Below are 19747 nucleotides of genomic sequence, written 5' to 3' on the forward strand. Positions count from 1 at the left end.
ATGCAGAATCTGCTTCTGCAAGGAGCAAAAGGGGTGTTAATTTCCTAAATAGTGCAATTAATGGCAAAATGACAACTTTCCCCCAATGCTTTCTCTTTGTCTAGTGATCCTGCCAGCCTCGAGCATTGATGAGAGCACGAACTGTGGAGGTAGAGTACAGTTAACTATAGATCTTATTTTTATCTTAATGTGGCTTTTCCTTTCTGGGCATCATCAGTCAAACCATTAATCTACCCAATTTGCATCCTGCTGATAGGCTTAATTCCCATGGCCTCTTGCTGTCTGAGTCAAACTGGAAGAATTTATTGCTCTGTCCAGGTGTCAGTTCCAAGCCCCTTATTTATTTCTGGTTTTGGGATGGGTCCTGAGAGTTGTTAATTAGCAGGGAGCACATGCCTGTCTTAATGTACCCACTTCGTAAATGGTCCAAAAGCCATTGTGTACTTTTGCAGTCTAATGGAGTTGGACAGATAAGGTGGGCATCAGCCACCAAGGCTTGGTCCTGGGGCTCGGGACTGTGCTTGAGCCTCACTGGTCCACGCCCTGGTTCAGGATGGAATAACAGACAAAGGCAGTACCAAGTATGAGTCACTAGACCTAGACCCGTGTGCAGAGTGGGGCAACTAACAAATGTGATTCACAAAGGTCAGGCCTCCTCGCAAGGCAGAGGCTGACAAACCCAGGCATGAGCCTCAAACTGCAAGAGCCGGAGGCTGCCACCCATGGGCTGGGGGGGTACGTGCAGGACTGCGCACTCCACTGTACCCTAGCCCAGGGCCGTATTAATGGCAAAGCAGTCTGCCACTGGGGTCAGTGGGGATCCACACCACAACCCACTGACCCAGCTATTCCTGAGATTCTCCCCGACTTCTCCCTGCTCCGGCTCACGGGGGTGTAAGTTAGGCTCCTCCACACCAGGGTAGAGTGGGATCTCTGTCCCTGCATGTAGCTCCTCTCCGGTGAGGCCTGGTGGCCCTGGCCTGTCTTTGGCTTCCTGTCCCAGCCTGTCTTTGGCCTCTCAACCTGGGAGCTTAGGTTTGGCGTCTGCCCTCTCTGGTGGCTGGCTCCAACTGAGTCTCTGCTTGGGGATTTTATACAGATAGTCCTGCCCCCTGCCTTCCATTCAGGTAAGGGGGTGGGACTACGTTCTGCCCACCAGGGCTCAGGGGGAGGTTCTTCTCCCTTTTGGTCAGTGAGTGGCCAGCCCTGCACACTTCCAGTGGGTTAGATAATTTTCCTCCCAAGTATTCCTTTCATTCATGTTCTTGTTTATCTCCCAAAAAGCTGCATCTTCATTATGGGTAAAAGTTAGAAGATCAAGTCTTTAATGTCACCTTTCCGCTACCCTGTATGCCCTAGATTGACAAGGTCTTCTGAAGACTTTCAGAATTTCTGTGACTTTCTTGTACGGTTCCTTACAATCTCATTGGCATCAAGGCTTACTGATTTACCTGTACATTTCAAAATGGTATCAAAGGAGCTTCATGCTGGCGTTCTGGTAGATTTCACTGAAAGTGAACACAAAAATTCTGTGAAATGCAAATCACCAGCTCTCCCTGAAAGTCGTCAATTCAAAGTGCAGCTCCAGACCCAGGCAGAGCAACTCTCTCTACCCAAGGATGACAAAAAAGGCAAATAAAACGTCAAAATGAAGAGATACTTCTCTCTTGACACTCCAGCTGCTGTTTTGATATGGAGCTTCTTGGTATGTGGCTGCAGGGCTGTCAGAAGAATTATGGCTTCAGTACCAATTAGGTAAAGATTATCTTTCTGCATCACTTATTCCTGCCCAGACAATGCATGGAACCTGCTCCTATCCTGGGGTTCCTGTTTATTCTTGCAGTTCAGAATTATGCATTGCTGATGACAATTTGAGTTGTCTCCTTTTTTCCATTGCTATTTTATTTACAGTTTCAATTTATATTTTATCCTGGCAAATATTATTTATTACTTAGCACCTTACAGAATCTGGCAAGGAAACTAATCAATAAAACCTGCTTGCATTTTGAAGACAAAACCAACATTTAAAAACTGATGAATCAGGAAGGCACCTTTGGCAACTGATGTGCTGCCTATGGAACCCCCTCCCCCCCCCAAAAAAAACCAAAAACAAAGCAAAACAAAACAAAAACAAACCCTCTTGCCCACAAGGAGCTGTGAAAACATGCAGTGGCTCTTTTAGGGGTTTTCAAAGGGGATTTCTTACTGGAAAGACAGACAGACAGACAAATTCATTCATTCCTGTTTGTAGAACCTCTCTAGTCCGGCATTCTGGTTCAGCAACATCCGTAGTCCAGCATGATTTTAGTTAGCCAAATGTACACTTACCATGGGTATGGCCACATTTCCTCTGGTCCTCTAAAGTATGTTTACAGCCACCAGACCTCGCTGTAAGGATACAGCTACACTACAGGGAAGCTCGACTCTGCCACAGTTGATCTTCCAGAGTTCAGTTTTGTGCTCCTAGTGGGGACGTGCTAAATCAAATTTACAGGGCACCCCCATTAACTGTGGTGCTCCTGCACCCACCTTTTCCCCATTAGAAGTAAGGGAAGTTGACAAGGGTAGAGGCTCCCCATTGACCTCCCTTGGAGACAGCACAGAAGCCCAAATTAAGGTACATTGACTTTAGCTAAGTAATTGTGTACCTTAATTCAGTCTTCCCCTGTATTGTGGACCTGGCACTCCGTGTTCTGTGCTGTTATTTAGCTCTATTTTACCCCAACTGTCTTCTAAGAGCCCAGTAAGCAGTGAACGTGTTGGTAAGGCTGCTAGCCAATGTTGACCTCCTGTGGTCTAGCAAATTCTCTGCTTCGTTACCAGTCGGGTCACGAGCGTGCTGGACTAGAGCAGATCAATCTGTAGTAGATTCTTTACAATAGGGGAAAATTGGACAAGAGAAAGTGGTGTGCTATCACTGAACTCACTCAATTCATTTCACATTTTTGCCATTGTAATACTTAATGGCTGTGTCTACACTAGCCCCCTTCTTCGAAGGGGGTATGGTAATCAGCCCGAGCGGGGAATAATAATAATAATAAGGTGCTGCGAGGAATATGCAGCACCTCCTTGGGCTAATTCATGCCACGACTTCGAAGTTGCAAACTTTGAAGTGCCAGTATTCCATGTAGCCACAGGCACTTCAAAGAACCCACGCAACTTCAAAGTGCCTGCAGCTACACGGCATACCGGCCCTTCGACCCGCAGTGAGCATTAGCCCAAAGAGGTGCTACATATTCATCACAGCACTTCATTAGTATTCCTCGCTTGGGCTGATTTCCATGCCCCCTTCGAAGAAGGGGGATAGCGTAGACACAGCCAATGTGGTGTGAGAGTGGTTAGGAGGAAACTGCCCTGATAGAAAAGTCCTGTAAAATTTAATAGGGAATTATAGTCTTTGGGGCCCATCCTGTAATATATAATAGAAAGTTATATCCCTGCTATTGATTTTTATATGCTGTTTAAAAAGTAAAGCATAGATTTTTCTTTGAGTGCCAGCAGGCCATTCCAGCTGTGTGCGTGCCCACATGCACAGTCACTTGGGATTTTTGCCTTGGTGGAATCTACAGGTGCAGCTGTGGCAGTCCCTTGACTGCTGTGCTCATGTGTCGGTGTCTTTGGTGCCACCGGCCCCACACTTTCTTCTTACCGCCTGTGACAGTTGATTGGAGTGCCTTGTTTCGCATCTCAAGACTGTTAGTGGTTCTTTACCACCCATTGTTATTCCTTTTGTGTGTAGTTCTTAGGTACCTTGCTGGCCAACTGAAGTAAATGTTAGAGTTGTTAGTTCAGTGGTTAGAGTCCCCACTGGGACTTCCCTCTGGTGTTCCCTGGGCTTCAAGCCATGTTTATCATACAACAGACCAATGCCTGTCAGTAACCTCCACAGCACCTGGTTGAAGTACTTGGGGAAATCTTACATAAAGTGCAAGTGCAGGATTTGCAAAAACTTACATCCTGGAAGAGGGGCATCTGCCTGAGAGCCCTCCTGATGGAGGCCAGGCTTTGCCCGGAGTCAGAGCCCTCACAACCAGACGCTGCTCCCAGCGCCTTGGCATTGGTGTGGAGCACCCTACGAGCACCAGGACTCTCATAGTACCATTTCCCCTTGCTACTGTCCCAAGAAGGGCCAGAAGAAAAAGGGCTCCTTGGTTACCCTCAGCACTCTGCAGCAGCCAGACAGCTGCTGCCTTCTGTAACTTAGGGGCCTTCCCAGCAGGGTGCTTACAGGAGTCAGGGCAAAGACAAAGGGCTTAAGATTTGCCACTCTTCATTCTCTTGCTCACTTTCTCAACCCCACCCTTCAAAACACCAGGGGAGCCAGAAGCTGGCGTTTTGAAGATGCCCCAGAGGGTGGCACCCCAGATAAGTACCTGGATCCACCCTTCTATTCTTTCCTCATCTGCCTGTGCTGCTTCCAGTCAGCATGGTGACAAGTGACATTGGCTTGTCCCTTCATCCTCCTCCCTTTCCCCAGCTCTCTTCAGGGGCCATCTCTCATAGGCAACGCCTCACTCAAGAGGTAGAATACTGCTCCCAGCCTCGGGAGGTTGAGAAGGTCCCTTGGGATGTGAGGGGAAAAGGATTCTACTCCTGATATTTCCTAATCCCAAAAGCAAAAGGGGGACAAAGATTCCTTCTGGGTCTGTCTCACCTCAACAACCATCTCGTAAAGTTCCTCATGGTCTCCCTGCACTCTATCATCCCCGCCCTGGTTCTGGGGGACCAGTACACTGCCCCTGATTTGAAGGATGCATATTTCCATATCTCTGTTTTCCAAGGGCGCAGTTGGTTCCTCCTGTTTCTGCTGGGCCAGTGCCATTTCTAATTGATGGCACAACCCTTTGGCCTCTTGTCAGCTCTCAGAGTGTTTACAAAGTTCATGGCATTTCTGAGGCACTGGGGCATTCAGATTTACCTCAACCCTTATGATAGGGTGTCAAGGGCCAGTCTTGGCACCAGGCATTTTGACCCCTTGATCTGGTTCGCACCACTTCTGCGATCTAGGGCTGTTCATAAATGAGAAGAAGAAATCAACTTTAGCTCTGGTACAGCGCATAAAGTTCATAGGAGAGGCAATAATCCCTTCTCACACTAGAACCTCCCTCCCCAAAGCCTGATTCCGCATGTGCAAGCCCATCCTTTCACCACCACTCACACGTGCCTGAGGGGGTTAATCCACATGGCAGCTTGCATTAACGTGGCCCAGCATGAGCAGTTCCAGCTCAGGTCCATGCAGGTATGGCTGGCGTCAATCTATGTCCCCAACGACAGAACTTAAACTATAGTCAAGGTTCCGAACCACATACCTGCATTGCATGCCATGTGGCTGGACCCAACATCAGTGTAGAAGAGAGTCCTCTTGGTGGCCCCATCCTTTGCAGTTACCCTGGTCTCTGCCACTTTGGATCTGTGGTGGGGAGCCCATCTGGGTGATCTTGGCGTGCAAGGATGTTGGTCAAGTCACAATCGCTCTTTAGAGAGCTCCAAGCAGTTTGCTTGGCCTGTTGAGCTTTCCTGCTGCGTATAAAAGACAGGGTGGTTCAAGTCCTGATGGATAATGCTGTCCCAATGTTTTGTGTCCGCAAGCAAGGTGGAGCCCAATCTTCAGCCCTGTGCCACGGAGCTCTGAGGTTCTGAAACTTTTGTCCACATGCCATTCGTTTTAAGGCCATGCACCTCCCTGGGGCTTGGAGCACTTTGGTAGATCCATTCTCTTGTCATTCCAGGAGTGGTCATTCCCTCCCGAGGTGGTCAGCATTATCTTCCAGAGGTGGGGCACTCCCTGGGTGGATTTGTTGGCACCCAGGCAGAACAGGAAGTGTCACTGTTTCTGTTCATTTTGAGGGATTGCTCCCTGTTGGACGCTCTTCTACTCCCATGGTCAAGATACCTCACGTATGCCTTCCCCCAGTGTCGCTAAGCCACAGAATCCCAGAATCAAGCCACAGGATCAAGCAGGATGGAGTTATGGTCATCCTCATTGCCTTTGCTTGGCCATGGCCACACTGGTTCAATATGCTGCTGAACCTTTCAGCGGCCACCCAATTACAGTTACTGCTCTGGCCAGACCTGTTTGTCCACAACCAGGACAGACTGCTGCCTTCCAACCTGACAGCGCTGCACCTGAAGGCCTGCCGGCTGTGTGGTTGAATGCCAATGCCAATGTCAATCAAAAAGCAACCTGTTCCACGCCTCTGAGAGTCAGAAAGAGGCACATCTGTGTCGTGAGCATACGAAGAATGAGCATCCTTTCAGCTCTCCTTGCCGGGTAGTAACTTCTGCTTCACCACACACACGGAAGTGGAGACAGCAGCCTCTGCAGATGAATTCTTTGGCTAGCTAATGTCTGCAGTCTCTGAGCATCAGCGGCCGCCCTCAGTAATGAGCATGCTGATGTTCCTCTCAGTGTTTGTTGGCCCACATTGTCCTTGCTGGAAAGATTGTGTAGCAGACTGACATCAGTAGCAATGTATGCTTGGGCTAACGCTGCTGATAGCTCCATTCCTCTGGCTGGAAAGCAGCACTCTCTGAATGCAGAGGGCCACTAAACAGGGTCACATTTGGACGCTGTGCAAGACTCTTCCATACCTCATTCTACTAGTGCTGGTTGTGCCATGGACTCTGGTCAGGGCTGTTTCTCTCGTGTAAGATGGAGAACTGTTGGTTGTTTGGTTATCCCCTGAGCCTGTAAGAGCTCTCTGGCTTTGAGCAGGAATGAAGAATAAAAGGCGGCTGGCTGTCTTGTCCCATTTATCTGACTTCCTGGTGCTGTGGTTTCTCCTGCTGGTAAATGCACATCGAAGAAGCTGTGCAGGGTGTATTTGAAACTTGAAGTTAAGAGATCTGTGGAAAGGGCTTTTACCTTCCAAGGGTTCTGCTGTTTGAATTCTTTATACTGCTGCTGCCTCCCCAGAGCCTGCCTGGGAATCTCTCTGGGCAGCTGATGGAGAAATTTGACCAATGAATATTTCAGGCAGTTTCCTTCATATTTTCTTCTCTCTCCAAAGCCTGTTTTGTTTCCTTCTTGTTTTCCCCCAGGGTCCTTCCAGTGCACCTGCTGGCACACTCTTTAGTGTGGCTAATACACCTCCGAGATAGCAGGGGGAGACTAATTGCTAAATCAGAAAATAGCAAAGTAGACATTTGGGTGTCTACACTGCTCAAGCTGGGGTATCTACGCTGCTATTTCTTTAGCCCCCTGGTGGGAGCCCCTCCTGGGCGAGTCAGCTGGCCCAGGCGCTGAGACTTGCTGCCTGGGCGGTTTTGTTTATTTTTTTTGCATTGTTGATGTATCTGTAGAGATTACACAAAGGAGGAATGTGTCCTGCTGCTGCCCCCATACGCTTCCCTCTCTGAATATTGTGGGGTTGCCAACAAAGGCGACTTTTATTTCCCATTAGAGAAACACTGGGTTTTTGTTGCCCCCCCTATTTCCATGACACACCCGTGCTTTGGAACCCAAGAACGTGTATTGTCTGTAGGCCTCTTTTCTTTTGCTGGCAGCTTAACACAATGTTTTGTTTCAATATCAATAGAGGGAGAGAGAAAGGGAGACAGAGACAGAGCTCCGAGAGAACAATGTGTGGGCCCATGTGAGTGAGACGAGCTGTGGTAGGGAGGTGGACTTGTCTGTTAGCACATGAGGTGCTGGCTCCAGCAGCTTATCCTCCTGGATCCTGAAATGCCGTCGTTCTGATTTGTCTGCCTGCTTGTGCAGGGAGGACGGAGGCTGCTCCTTGAAAGGCACACCGCTTGTTGCTTTGCTTGCAGGGTTCAGTCTCATCCATCTGATTGCCACTGGGGTCTCCTGCTTCTTTGGTTCCAGTCTCCTAACGTTTGTGATCTACGTGTACTGTCAGCGCTGCCAGCGGCAGTCCCAGGAATCGACCGTGATCCACCCAACCACTCCCAACCACCTCCATTACAAAGGCAACACAACCCCCAAGAATGAAAAGTACACGCCCATGGAATTCAAGGTAGGGCACTGGAAAACTAATTGCTGTTGCCTTTATCTGTGTCTATATCTATATATAGTGGTCTTAATTGTAGGTCCGTGTGTGTGTGCATGTGCTAATAAAATGCATATATAGTAATATGGATGCCTAATATATATATCTGAGAGAATTTATGTCTGTCTGTCCGTCTGTTCAAGACCTCCCCCTACACAGTAAGATCGAGGACCGCCCAAAATCGGGTGTACAGCTTCCTCACACCATAACTGTAAACAAGGCCAGGATTTGGTCACAGCAGGAAAATAGGCTGTATCTGGAGTGGGGCTGCTTCTCATAAAACCCTACAGAAAGGAGCCAGAATCATGAGGCAGGTGAAAGGGGCTGGCCGGGAGTGCATGCCACCATGATCCGGGACTGGCCCAGCCCTGAGACTCATGCCCCCCAGGTGCCCTTTAGGGAGGGCAGAGGGGGCTGCAGCTCCTCCCTCGCCCAATATGTACAGGAACATTGCTGGCTGTTCCTGGTTGTCAGGGGACCAGAAGAAAGTGCTCAGTTTGCTGCATTCTTCTCTCTGGCTGGGGAGTGCTGGAGGCAGATGACCCTGGACCTGCCCCAGGCAGGGGGACATGAACCCTTCCTTGGCTGTGCCCTCTGCAGCTGTAGTTGCTGGGGAGAGGTGCTTCTCTCCCAGCCCCAAGCTCCTGTGGTGAGAGAGGCCTGGAGCTGCCCTCTCTCCCAAGGGCAGGCTGCGTACTGAATCCCTTATCCCCAGCCCCAGCCCAGAGCAGTGACTTAAATGAAGCATGTACGTTTTCATCTTACCTTCCAAAAAAACCAAAATTGATTTGAGGACCTGAGCAACTGTGGGTAGATCTTCTCATACAGACATCACAGAGCTAGAAAGAGGATCATCTGACACCGTTGTTAGGGCTTGATAAAAAGAAGCCGAAGGAATGGAAAGAGAGATGGAGAAACTTGAAGGACATAAAACTGGTGATAGGTAGCTAAACAGGATGAGATTACTTAAGAACAGCCATATGGATATTTGTATTTGGTAAGGAGAGCATTAGCTATACGTGCATGCAGGAGCTGTAGGAGGGTGGTAGAGACAATATGCTGGAGAAGACACAGAAGACTGAAACAAGGGTGAATAAGTATTTGAGTAAACTGGGATTAGTAAGAGATGTAATAGCTGAGATTACTTCTAGTGGAGTCAGAACGGATTTTCAATGCAGCAAGCTGACTTGGGGCCAGGAACACAGGGAAAGGTGGGGAGGATGAGCTGGAAGATAAAACCACAACAGACAACCCCACCTCTCTGAGTAGTTATGAGCCACTGACATTTTGCATCTGTCTGTAAGTGCTTGTCTGTCTTTTTGGTTTAGGCCATGATCCTGCAGTAAGCTCTGTGCAAGTAGACTGTGGTACCCATAGACTTTCAAAACTTCTCATTACAAGATTGGGGCCAAAGGTAGTGAGCTCTTCATGGCAGAAGAGCTGCCGTTTCTACCTAAACGTTTTCACAGCATCCAACAGAAGAGGAACTTAGTCCTGGTCGAGGCCACTGGGTGTTAGCATATTCATTTTCATATTAATAATATTAATATTAACAGTGCTAATGGGGCTAAACCAGAGAATTGAAGGAGAATGGCCCTTATTCTGGTACACCAGAGAAAAACTATGAGAGTCTGAAAATTACAGACTCACCTGGTAACTGTATTCTTGACTCAGGTGCTGAGTATTTCCTACTGGATGCTACAGTCTCGGCTCTGTCATTCAGCATTTGGCAAGATTTTGAAGTCTGTAAATGAAAACATGTTTTTCCTGATGGCTTAATGATACAGTTGCATTCAGTCTCCTCAGAGCACAGCATACCAATGAGCATCAGCATGAGTTTGTGGAGGGTAAATCACGTCACACAAATTAGATTCCATGTTTTAAATTCAATAAATATCGATCTAGGTAGAAGGGGCACAACAGACAATATCTGAATTTTGAGAAAGCTCTTGTCAAAGTTTCACAGGATGGATTATCCTATAAACTCTCAGAATACAGGGGAGGTGATAAATTTTGAAGATGAGTGAAAGATTGAGGCCAGATCCTGAAAACTCTTAAACCACAGGAGTAAAACTTTAAGGTACCTGGCTAGTCGTGGCAAAGTCCGGAGGCCCATGGTGGTGAGTAAGGCCTGCTTGTGTGAGTAGCGTTTTGCAGGACTGCTCTCGTTTCATGAGCTGCGTGCAGGGGACTGGAGGGCAAGATTTGTATTCCTTTTTGGCAGTGGGCCAGGAATGAATACTTGCAGAGTACTATATTAATATTGTGGTTCATAATGCAAACATTGCTGTAATGTGTAAAATGCCAATGATATCAGATTTGCAGATGATATGCAAATAGTGGGAATGGCTGCTTATGGAATAGCCGTGATTGACGGGGCAAAAGGATTCAGGAATGCCATGTGTCTGTGTAAAGTTGATACTGTTGGGTAGTAATAATATCCAAGTGAAGCATAGTTTAAAGCGTCAACGGATTAGTTAATAGAGTATCAGAAAAAGACTGGGGATTTTTGACAGGCCCATAGGACGCTGAATTCTCTGAAGTGGGAGTATACCTATAATAGCTAGGAATATTGATATTAGTTAGATTACATTCTGCAGTGTCCAGATTGCATTACTTGAAATATTACAGTGTGGGTTATCCAAAAGAAGGTTTAGCTAACTGGAGCCAGTACAAGGTAGTTAACAGAAAGGAGGGACTCATGTATAAGGAGTGATGGGAAAATGGGAGGTTATTTAGAAACCATTGAAAAGTGGCACAACTGGAGTATGTAAATCAAAGATCATTGCATAGAGAAGAACTAAGAGTTTTGGGTCAAAGGGACTTGTATATTAAGGTAAATTTAAAGAAATTTTATCTTACAGAGGAGTGGAGAGTGAGTGAGACGGATTTTCAGGTGTGGTTAAGGTGACTGATTTAAATGAAATCCCTTCTCCTTAATCATCATTCCCTCTGCAAAATAGTGTCTCCTCAAAATGTGCTTGCATACAGCTCCTCTTATCTTAAATCCTTAAAATGTCCAACAACCTTTCGCTGAAACTTCAGTTGAATCACTTCTCATTGTTCTCTGAATAATACAGTGTTAGTGCAGTTAAAAAGAGGTTGCATGTGTGTATAAAGGTGTTTGTTTTCATGGGAGTGATTGTGCTCTGCTCTGGTATTTAAAAAGGGGACATTTCAAATGTTCTTAATGCGTTTTTAAGTTTATAAGTATATTAGAATGATCCTCAAACAGTTAAAGAAGAGCCTGGGGTCTCAGTGTGATCCTGAAGAGTTCTGTACAGTAAGAAAGGGCCTCACTGTCTTTCTAAATTCCACAGTGTCTAAAATTCACCTTCTTAAAAAAGTGAGGTGCCCTGGAATTTCGGCTTGGGCCTGTCTGTATTCTAAACATTTAAGTACCAGTTGATTTTCTGGGTTAGGCTAATGCACGTGGAAAAGGGTGGGTGGGTGGGGGGCGGTGTGTGTGTGTGTGTGAGAGAGAGAGAGAGAGAGAGAGAGAGAGAGAGAGAGAAGGAATAAAACCATGATCAGTTGGCTACTTGGCACTAAAAGAAACCAATAATGCACATCGATAGGATGCTAAGATATGGCTGTGCATATGCAGAACTCTATTGTTTTCTCGATGTTTTTTAAAACTACTAAGGCTTCTGCAACCATCTTTATTCATATTCCTCTTGAAATATCTCCATTCTCCAATCAGGTAAACGTGACTGAAAGCCGTACACTCAAATGTACAGTAATGAATGTGGAATTTATAAATCTAGGTGAATTTTATATTAAGGTAGATGTAATGAAGGCAAGCTTAGCACGTAGGAGCCTTGATGGGACACTCAAGTACAGCAAAACATTACTGCAGATCAGATGGAAATACCACAGATAGCAATGACCTGTTGACCACTTATTTGACAATAATTTGCCAGGGTAGGGTTTTGTAAAAGAATGTTTTCTTTTCCTGGCTACTTTTGAATTTCTATTTTGCTTTGTCAGACTGTGTAATTTTATTAATAGATATTTCAGCTGCAGTGTTTTAAAGATTTCATCCATATGCTTTCATCAGCAATGCATAAATTCTGAGTTCTCACTCCTCAATTGTGCGGAGAGACTTTTGGGGTCAGCTTATAAGCAGTTGCATGTTTCTTTGACTTGTTCCATTCATGTAGTGTGTTGACAGTATCAGCCACTATGCAGTACAAGAACACAGCAGAATAAGATTTAGAAGCTCTTTGCGCTGGACCTCATGGCAGGGTGGGTTACAGGACTTCCTACAACTGCCCCAGGACTGTCGTGGACAGCAGTTCTTAGCAGATGTTGTTCCTTTTGGGAATTGCTCAGCCTCCCACTCTTGGAAGTGGCCAGTCAGCTCTGCACTTGATCGAAGGGAGGGAGGGATCTTGGACTGAAAACCAGCAGGACCCAAGGTCAAGGCTGAGCTGTTCTGAGGTAGGAACACTAGTGCAGCTCTGCTGCAAGACAAGGCGCAGACTGAGCTTTTTTGCTGTGGTTAGCCTCTTTTATTAGCAAAGAATTGTCAGAGGAGTGTTTCAGAGCAGGGGTGTGCAAACTGGGAGGGGGAGGCGCAAAAGTTCAGAAGGGAGGGGTGCAGCACAATTGGCTCTCTCCCTTCCCATAGCTTCTGCGCACAGCTGTGCTTTCCTCGTGTGCAGTGCTGCCTGCATCCCTGCTGGCAGAGGGTTGGCTTCATTTCCACATCACCATCCCCCACCTCGCGGGGGGCCTTCCATTGCCTCCCTGCAGCCTCTCTTGACTCAGCTGTCCACCTCCCTGGCCCGCCCCACAGTCTCTGCTGTCATTTCTGGTCTGGTTCCCCACCCCATGTTTTGCAAAGGCATCTGGATGGGGGTAAGAGATGTGTGCTTTTGCTGTCACAGACCTTTGTTTCAGCTTCCAGAGAGCGTCCAGGGTTTGTTTGTTTTTTTTTTGTAGGTGCAATTATGATGAGCTTTTGTTTAGTTCTTCTGTTTACTTTAAAAGGCTGCCCAGGAGGGCTGGAGGAGGTGGGGGGCATGGTCTTTAAACAGCAGGGAGCTGGTTTTTGTTTTTTCTCTTAAGCTGGGTCAGGCTCTAGAAACAGCAACATGAACTACCTGAGACTGCTGGAAGTGGGAGGGCTCCTTAAAAAGAGTGATTTTTTTTTTGTTTGTTTGTTTGTTTTTGTTTAATAGCTGCCTGGGAGGGCTGGGGAGAGTGGCTCTTCACACATGCTTTGCCTCTGTCTGTATAGCAAGTTTCCTATCTCCCATTGTGTGCTTTGTCCTTGCACCATTGCAGTTTATGTTGCAGCCTCGCATAGATTGGCACACGCTGAAAGATTTTTTTTTTCATGTGAACATCACAGAAATTTCTGTTGGTTTGGATTTTATTAGTCAGGTTTGGGGGATCTGGCTAATTACAGGGATGAAAAGTGGGGCCCAATGTAGAAAGTGTGCTCACCCCTCTTTTAGAGTAAGCTGGAAAAGGCACTGTAAAGAAACTGTAAGAAACTAATAAATGATGTGTCACCGAGTGCCTGAAATTTAATAACATCAGACCACTGCAAACTAACTTGGGTAAGTTTGAATATCACACCTGTCCAAACAAAGCTATACCTCTGAATGCAGATACAGCTATTAGAAAATATTCATACATGGAAAAATATATTAACGAATTCCCATGGGCTCACTATAATCAACCAATCTAAAGATCTTTCAGCAAAGTATGAATAATGTCACTGAGAGTCACACACCCATGTGGAATAGGGACTATCTGCAAGGGATACCAGACAATCACATATTATTTTATAGCAAGAAAATCTCAATATGGGGATCTCAAAAGTGTTTCTGCTTTGCTGAAGAATAATCATTCTGAACAAATCGGCAGCCTTATGGATTGGTGCCACTGTCAACTGTGTAGTGAGGAATAAAGCTTGAGGTGGGCTGTGGGATATCTGTCTGGCTTTCAGATTTTGTTGCTTTTGGATATATTTGTTTTTACTGCTACTGAAAAATGTTGTCTTGTAAAGCCAAGAAGCAGCTGAGGTTCCAAATGTAAATGACTTTTAGCTGCTTTTAGGTTGGCTTAAGTCATTCTCTCAGGGTTTGTGCTTCTCTTACCCTTGGAAAATTTAGAACTTGGTGTCCTGTCACATAAGTTCATTTGTTGCTTCTTCAGCTACGTTTAGCTCACCCACTTATTCCCATGTGCTCATAGCACAGGCTGTGATATTGTTGTAATACAAGAATTCTTTTGATTTCAATGACCCTTTCACTGTGCGTCATTTGAATCCCTGAGCTATACAGTTAAGATGTTAGTCAACAGCTGATGAAACAACACAACCAAGAAAATTCTGAACAATTTTTCTTTAGCATCTCCAGGGACTATGTGTCTTTTTAATGAGAGATTTAGTTGTTGCAGTCAGGTGAAACAATAATGAAAAAACCCAACAGTAAATCAGATGGAAACATAAAATCTAGGTGAATCTCATGTTTAGTGAAACTGTTTCCCCTGAGCAAAGTGGCATTTAAGAACATTAACTGTGAGAATGTCATGTTATGTATTTTTAGTATGTGCTATGAGAATAGTCTTATTTGGAAAAGAATGGTGGTGGCCAAGGGCTGTATTGGCAAAGGAGCATTGTGATCATCCTTGTCTGATCCAGCAGTTGCAAATATCACTTCAGGGTCATCTAGCTTTATATAAGTCCTGGAGGGAAAGGAAAGTGAGAGAGCTCTCACTGCAGGGAAGAAAGGATTAAGCTATGCAACTCAGATGAAATCTATTAGGCTATGTCTACACTGTGGGAGCTATTTCTGAACTTTGTGGTATGCTGAAATAGCTGCCCCACATCTGTGCAACGTGCTTGTCATTTCTAAATATTTTTAAAAATAATGGGCAAGTTGTTTCAACACCCCTGTACACCTCCTCGTGGGAGGAGTAAGGGGTGCCTTGACGTAGTGCTTTAGGCAATGCTGCATACCGACAGCCTATTTTGAAATTGACTCAAAATAAGCTACGCAAGTGACAAACAGGAGGGAACTTTTGCGTATAGGTTGCTTGGGGCTTCGTGTCAGTACAGTGCTAGTAAGTGCTATTGAAACAAATAACCAATGATAATCACTCAGAGAACAATAAGAAATACTGGTGAATTTGAGTGTAAGTTGGAGAAATTACTTAGGAGGTGATTCCCTACCTCTTGATATTGGTGGAAAGACGCTCAGTGGCTTTTGAATCAGACATTGGGTCCCAGATCAGAAAGTACTTAAACACAATTCTAGCCTTAGGTATGCGCCTAGTTTACAATGGAAGCTTTGCCATTGACTGCAGTGGGGCCAGGATTTTACCTAGAGGCCATACAGTTTAACAGATCTGAATGTCTTTGCACTGTATGGGAGGAGGGTGAGTTTCTAAGGAAGACTTGAAAAAGAGATGCCAGAGGCTGTGAATCTTTTTATGGCTCCAGTAGTGGCTATAACATATAGCGTGAGAGGCATGATACCATTACAAAACCCATTTCATGGGAGGAGAGAGGGTGGCACTAGGTGTCTATCCTTTGTTTTGTTTGTGCGAGTAAATACAAAGAGGTCTCATTTTATTTAATCGTGCTTTACTTATTTTTAATGTAATTGTTATGCTAAGTATTCCCAAATTTGCTGGTTAGTCATGGTTTTTAGATTGCCACCTTACACCACTCCAGCAAAGTGCATTCTGTAGGGAGCTGTTCGTTATCTGAGTCCATGTCAGTAATCACTGTCTCTTTGGCTAGCGTTGTCATGATACAGAGTAATTTCCTCTCATGAGAAGGGCCTGGCTAGGTACACAAAATATAAACAAACTGCCTTGAAAAAGCATTTCACACAAGCTGATTTTATGATGAGGAAAACACAAGCCCCACGTGGAACACGAAAGAGGCAAAAGGTTGGATTTGGGGTGCTTTATTGGTTATTTGGTTACATTCATTTTACAGATGGACCTCCCTGCTGCAGCACTTTTGAGACCTGATTGGTCCTGAACAAGGGAGTTGGCCAGGCCAGACCAGACCAGGGAAGGTCAATGCCCCTCCTGGCTGCCGACCCCCCACTCCCTGGTTCCCTTCCCAGCTGCCAGCCCCCTAGCTCCAGTCCCATCACCAGCTGGGCTCCAGTCCAGCAGCCCCTGTCCTGGTTCCTGTTATGCTGCTGGCCACTGGCCCCTCTGCCACCAGACTCCCAGATGGCCCCTCCTACCAGCCCCCAGGGCTTCCCAATCTGGCAACATCTGGGATTGCCATCCAGGACCAAACAGGTTCAAGTGTATAATTACATTTTAATGTGATTATTATATAAGTCCCTCCCTCCTCCCTCTTTCTACACAGAAAAGCAGATTGTTCAGCTTGCTGTCACACATCACTATCCCTGCAGGACATAGTGTGCTACCAGCAGCGAAAACAAGAACCACTCATTATGTTCTTTAAAGGCCTAATGTTGTACCATTCTATCTATGTCCTTGATTACAGTGGACATAGGGCACTGTGGGTTCCCACTGTGAATGAATGGAGTAGTTTAGTTAATGCTGTTTATCCACAATGCAGCCCAGTCACTTTGGTATGTTCTAAGCCATTGTCCAAATCCACTGCACAAAGCATGCTGATGCTTTAAAATGTATGGGGCAGCCACAACACTGATTGGCTCGCTTACTTCCTGTGTTCCTTTCCACCCAGCACATGGTTTAGAACAGATGTTCTTTTCCTGGTAGAAAGAGATCGTACGTTCTACACAAAAGTGCCAGAGTGGACGTGCGGTCATAGCATTTCAGAGGGATCTTGGCGGGGGAAAGAAAGTAGTTGGAAGGATGTACATCATGGTATAAAACCTCTTAATCCAGGACGGGATTAAAATGTGATGAGGAGTTACCCAAGGATGATGAGGGAGATGTTCTAAAGATGATCTGCAGGGGCCACCCTACTAAAAATAGCTTCCATATATAAAAGAAAAAGATTGAAATATCTGCCCATGCTAGAGAGACAAAGGGGCAGATTTTCTGATTATGTACGTGGCCATAGCTCCATTGTCTTTCATGCAGTTCTGACAGTTTTCACCAGATGAAGAGAGATTTTAGGAGAGCTCCAGAAAGGGGGAGGAGTCTGTAATGCTGAGAGAACTGGACAGATGCAGCAGTAACCCAAATCAGGCATCAGATAAGCCTTACCAGAAATCTTTCTGTATTATTTCCCTCTGTTAGAAACACAGTTACTTTATTGTTTTGATTTAAATTTGGGAGGCAAGTGTATATTTTGGATGAAAGTGTATTGCAGCTAATGCACTAAAAAAAAATTGCCCTCTTCACTAGAGCTGCTTGAAAAAGGGGGATAAAAGTGAAAATGTTTTGGAAAAAAAGAAAAAAAAAGTCCTACTGACATTTCTGTATTGTTAAAAGTGCTTATGTGTTGATAGCCATGTCAGATGGTAATCCAATGAACTACTGGATTATAATTTAATGACCTGGACTAAGAACAGAATTTTTGGTGGGGGGGGGTGCAGGGGTAAGGCTTTTGGCACAAGAGGTTAGTAATCAGAAAGTCTGAATATTTTACTTAGCCAAAAAAATGTGACTAGTAAATGATGACAAAGTTCCAGCGAGCAAATATAGCATGATGACAGTCATGTTTAAAAATACTTATGCAGTGCTTTATTGGAACGGAATTGTACATATGTAATATAATATGCACATACATGCACATGCAAAATGCTCCATCCAATAGAACATGTATTGCATGAAAGTTTCAGCTATCACAACAATATAGGGAAAGGCATTGTTAGTAGCCCTATGCTTCTAAAATTATTGTTATGACAACCATACATTGCTGATATGTTTCTGTAAATACTGGGCTAGTCCATGTCTGCTGTCCTCTGGTTAAATAGCAGCGTCAGGACGATTTTTTTTTAAACTTGCTGACAGCAGTAGTATGTCAAAATGCTGCATTTATCTCAACCCATCTCACAGTGAGCTCTTTGCTTCACTTTTCTGAAAATGTCCCTTTTTTGACAAACTAATAGTCCTAGGACAGGAGAGTCTTTCTTCTGTTTTATTCATATGCCAATAGAATGCAATAAAAACTCTTTTAAAGGAAGAACTTACATTCTGGTGTGTGCCCTTGAGTAATGGGTTTTGGTCAGATTAGCATAAATTGCTGGCAAGCCATCTGCTAAGAGGTTCTTGGAGGGAGGGTCCTGATGGATAGACTGGCAAATATAACTTGGCTTTGCTGATCCTGCAGATCTCGAGGATGGAGGAAGCAGAGGCTCGATCAATGAGTTCAAGTTCCTGTTTGCTCCTGAGTGAAATAGTTTTCTCTCTTTCTAACTAAATTATTCAGACAGGCATTTTTATCACCCTAGATACTGAGTGTTGCTACAGTTTTGTGGTAATTCTCATAGTCTTCCCTGTCGCATCTCTTCTCAAACTGAAGGAAGGTGCCGTCTCCCCAGGGTAGGATGGGGCTCTGAGAGTGTCTGAGCCCCTGGCGCCTGCTGCATTTAGGAGGGTTCTCAGATATGGCTGTACATTGCCCAGACATTGTGCACCAAGTGATATCTCAACATGTGGATAAGGGGGAGTGATATAGTTAAGACCTTTAATCTAATGGGATGAGAAACGGCATCTATCCCCTCCCTCCTGCTCCCAGATAACTGGCAGGAGAAGGTGTAAACAGGCATCCATTACTGCCACATAAGGGACAATAGCTGTAAGTAACAGGGTGAAATTAAGAGAGGGAAAATACAAGCTGCGTATTGGGAAATGTGTCCTGACGATAAGGTGATTAGGCTGTCAGATACGGAAATGCCATTGGTTTGGCCTTTTAAACTACACCATATAACACCTACCCGAAGACAGGATGTACATTGGCTTAGAGAGGCAAATCTCTTCTCTTGGTATCTCCTCTCCGAGAGCTGCGTGAAGGGTGGGGCACCGGATGCACCGGAGTAGCCAGATGAGGTGATGAGCTCTGTGTGAGTACCTAGCAAGTCAGAGAGCCAGTGTCTCTAAGCATAAGGTGCTGGCTTCTTTCAGGCCTGGGGCTGGCAGTGCTCAGTCCGCCTGCCTTGCCCTCTTCCTCCAAGTCCCCACCTGGCCCCAGACCCCACCCCACCTCACCCCTTCTCTCAGATCTCTGCCTCTTCCCCCCGACGGCCTGGAGCATGCCCCATCCCCACTCCTTCCCCTCACCTCCAGAGCCTCCTGCATGTGCCCAGCAGCTGATTGCAGTGCACAGGAAGGGCTGGGAGGGAGCGGGGAGCTGGTTGCTGGTGTTTGCTCCGTACCCGCTGACTTTTTTTCTGTGGGTGCTCCAGCCTTGGAGCTGGTGCCAATGCTTGTAAGAGAACCGCACAAGCATAATGCTGCCAGCAACCACTTCTCAGGCCGTGGGCTGCTGAGAAATAGCATGAAAACCGTTGAGATCACAATGCTTGTGTCTGGATTCTGGTGCTCTCTGTACTTGGTTTTGTGGCGGGAGTTAGCACTGTGGCAACTTGCCATCTCAGAATCAAACAAGCCTTGCTGGGGACCAAAGTTCCGTGAATCTTTTCCATCCGGGTGCAAAATAGTTTTACGTGCGCTGAGGCATGTGCAAATGTGCACCACCAGCTGAAACAGAAAAAACCTCGCGGCGGACGCTCTGCTAATCAGCTGGGCAGCATTTGAATCTCTCCTGAGCGGCTGCACAACTTACAGGAACGCTTCTGGCGACCCCTGTCTGG

At 45.8% G+C, this 19747-nt stretch overlaps 1 protein-coding gene across 2 annotated transcripts in view; it reads left to right on the forward strand.

The window, feature by feature from the left end:
- SEMA5B (semaphorin 5B) overlaps positions 1-19747 on the forward strand; it is a 341594-nt gene that overhangs the window by 311363 nt on the left and 10484 nt on the right. For both annotated transcript variants that reach the window (XM_075001545.1, XM_075001546.1), the window contains exons 21-22: positions 105-149; positions 7774-7979. In XM_075001545.1, the coding sequence (XP_074857646.1) occupies positions 105-149; positions 7774-7979 (251 nt within the window). The remainder of the gene's footprint in view (positions 1-104; positions 150-7773; positions 7980-19747) is intronic.

Source organism: Carettochelys insculpta, chromosome 8 (genome assembly GCF_033958435.1).
Source record: "Carettochelys insculpta isolate YL-2023 chromosome 8, ASM3395843v1, whole genome shotgun sequence".
Classification (NCBI taxonomy): domain Eukaryota; kingdom Metazoa; phylum Chordata; order Testudines; family Carettochelyidae; genus Carettochelys; species Carettochelys insculpta.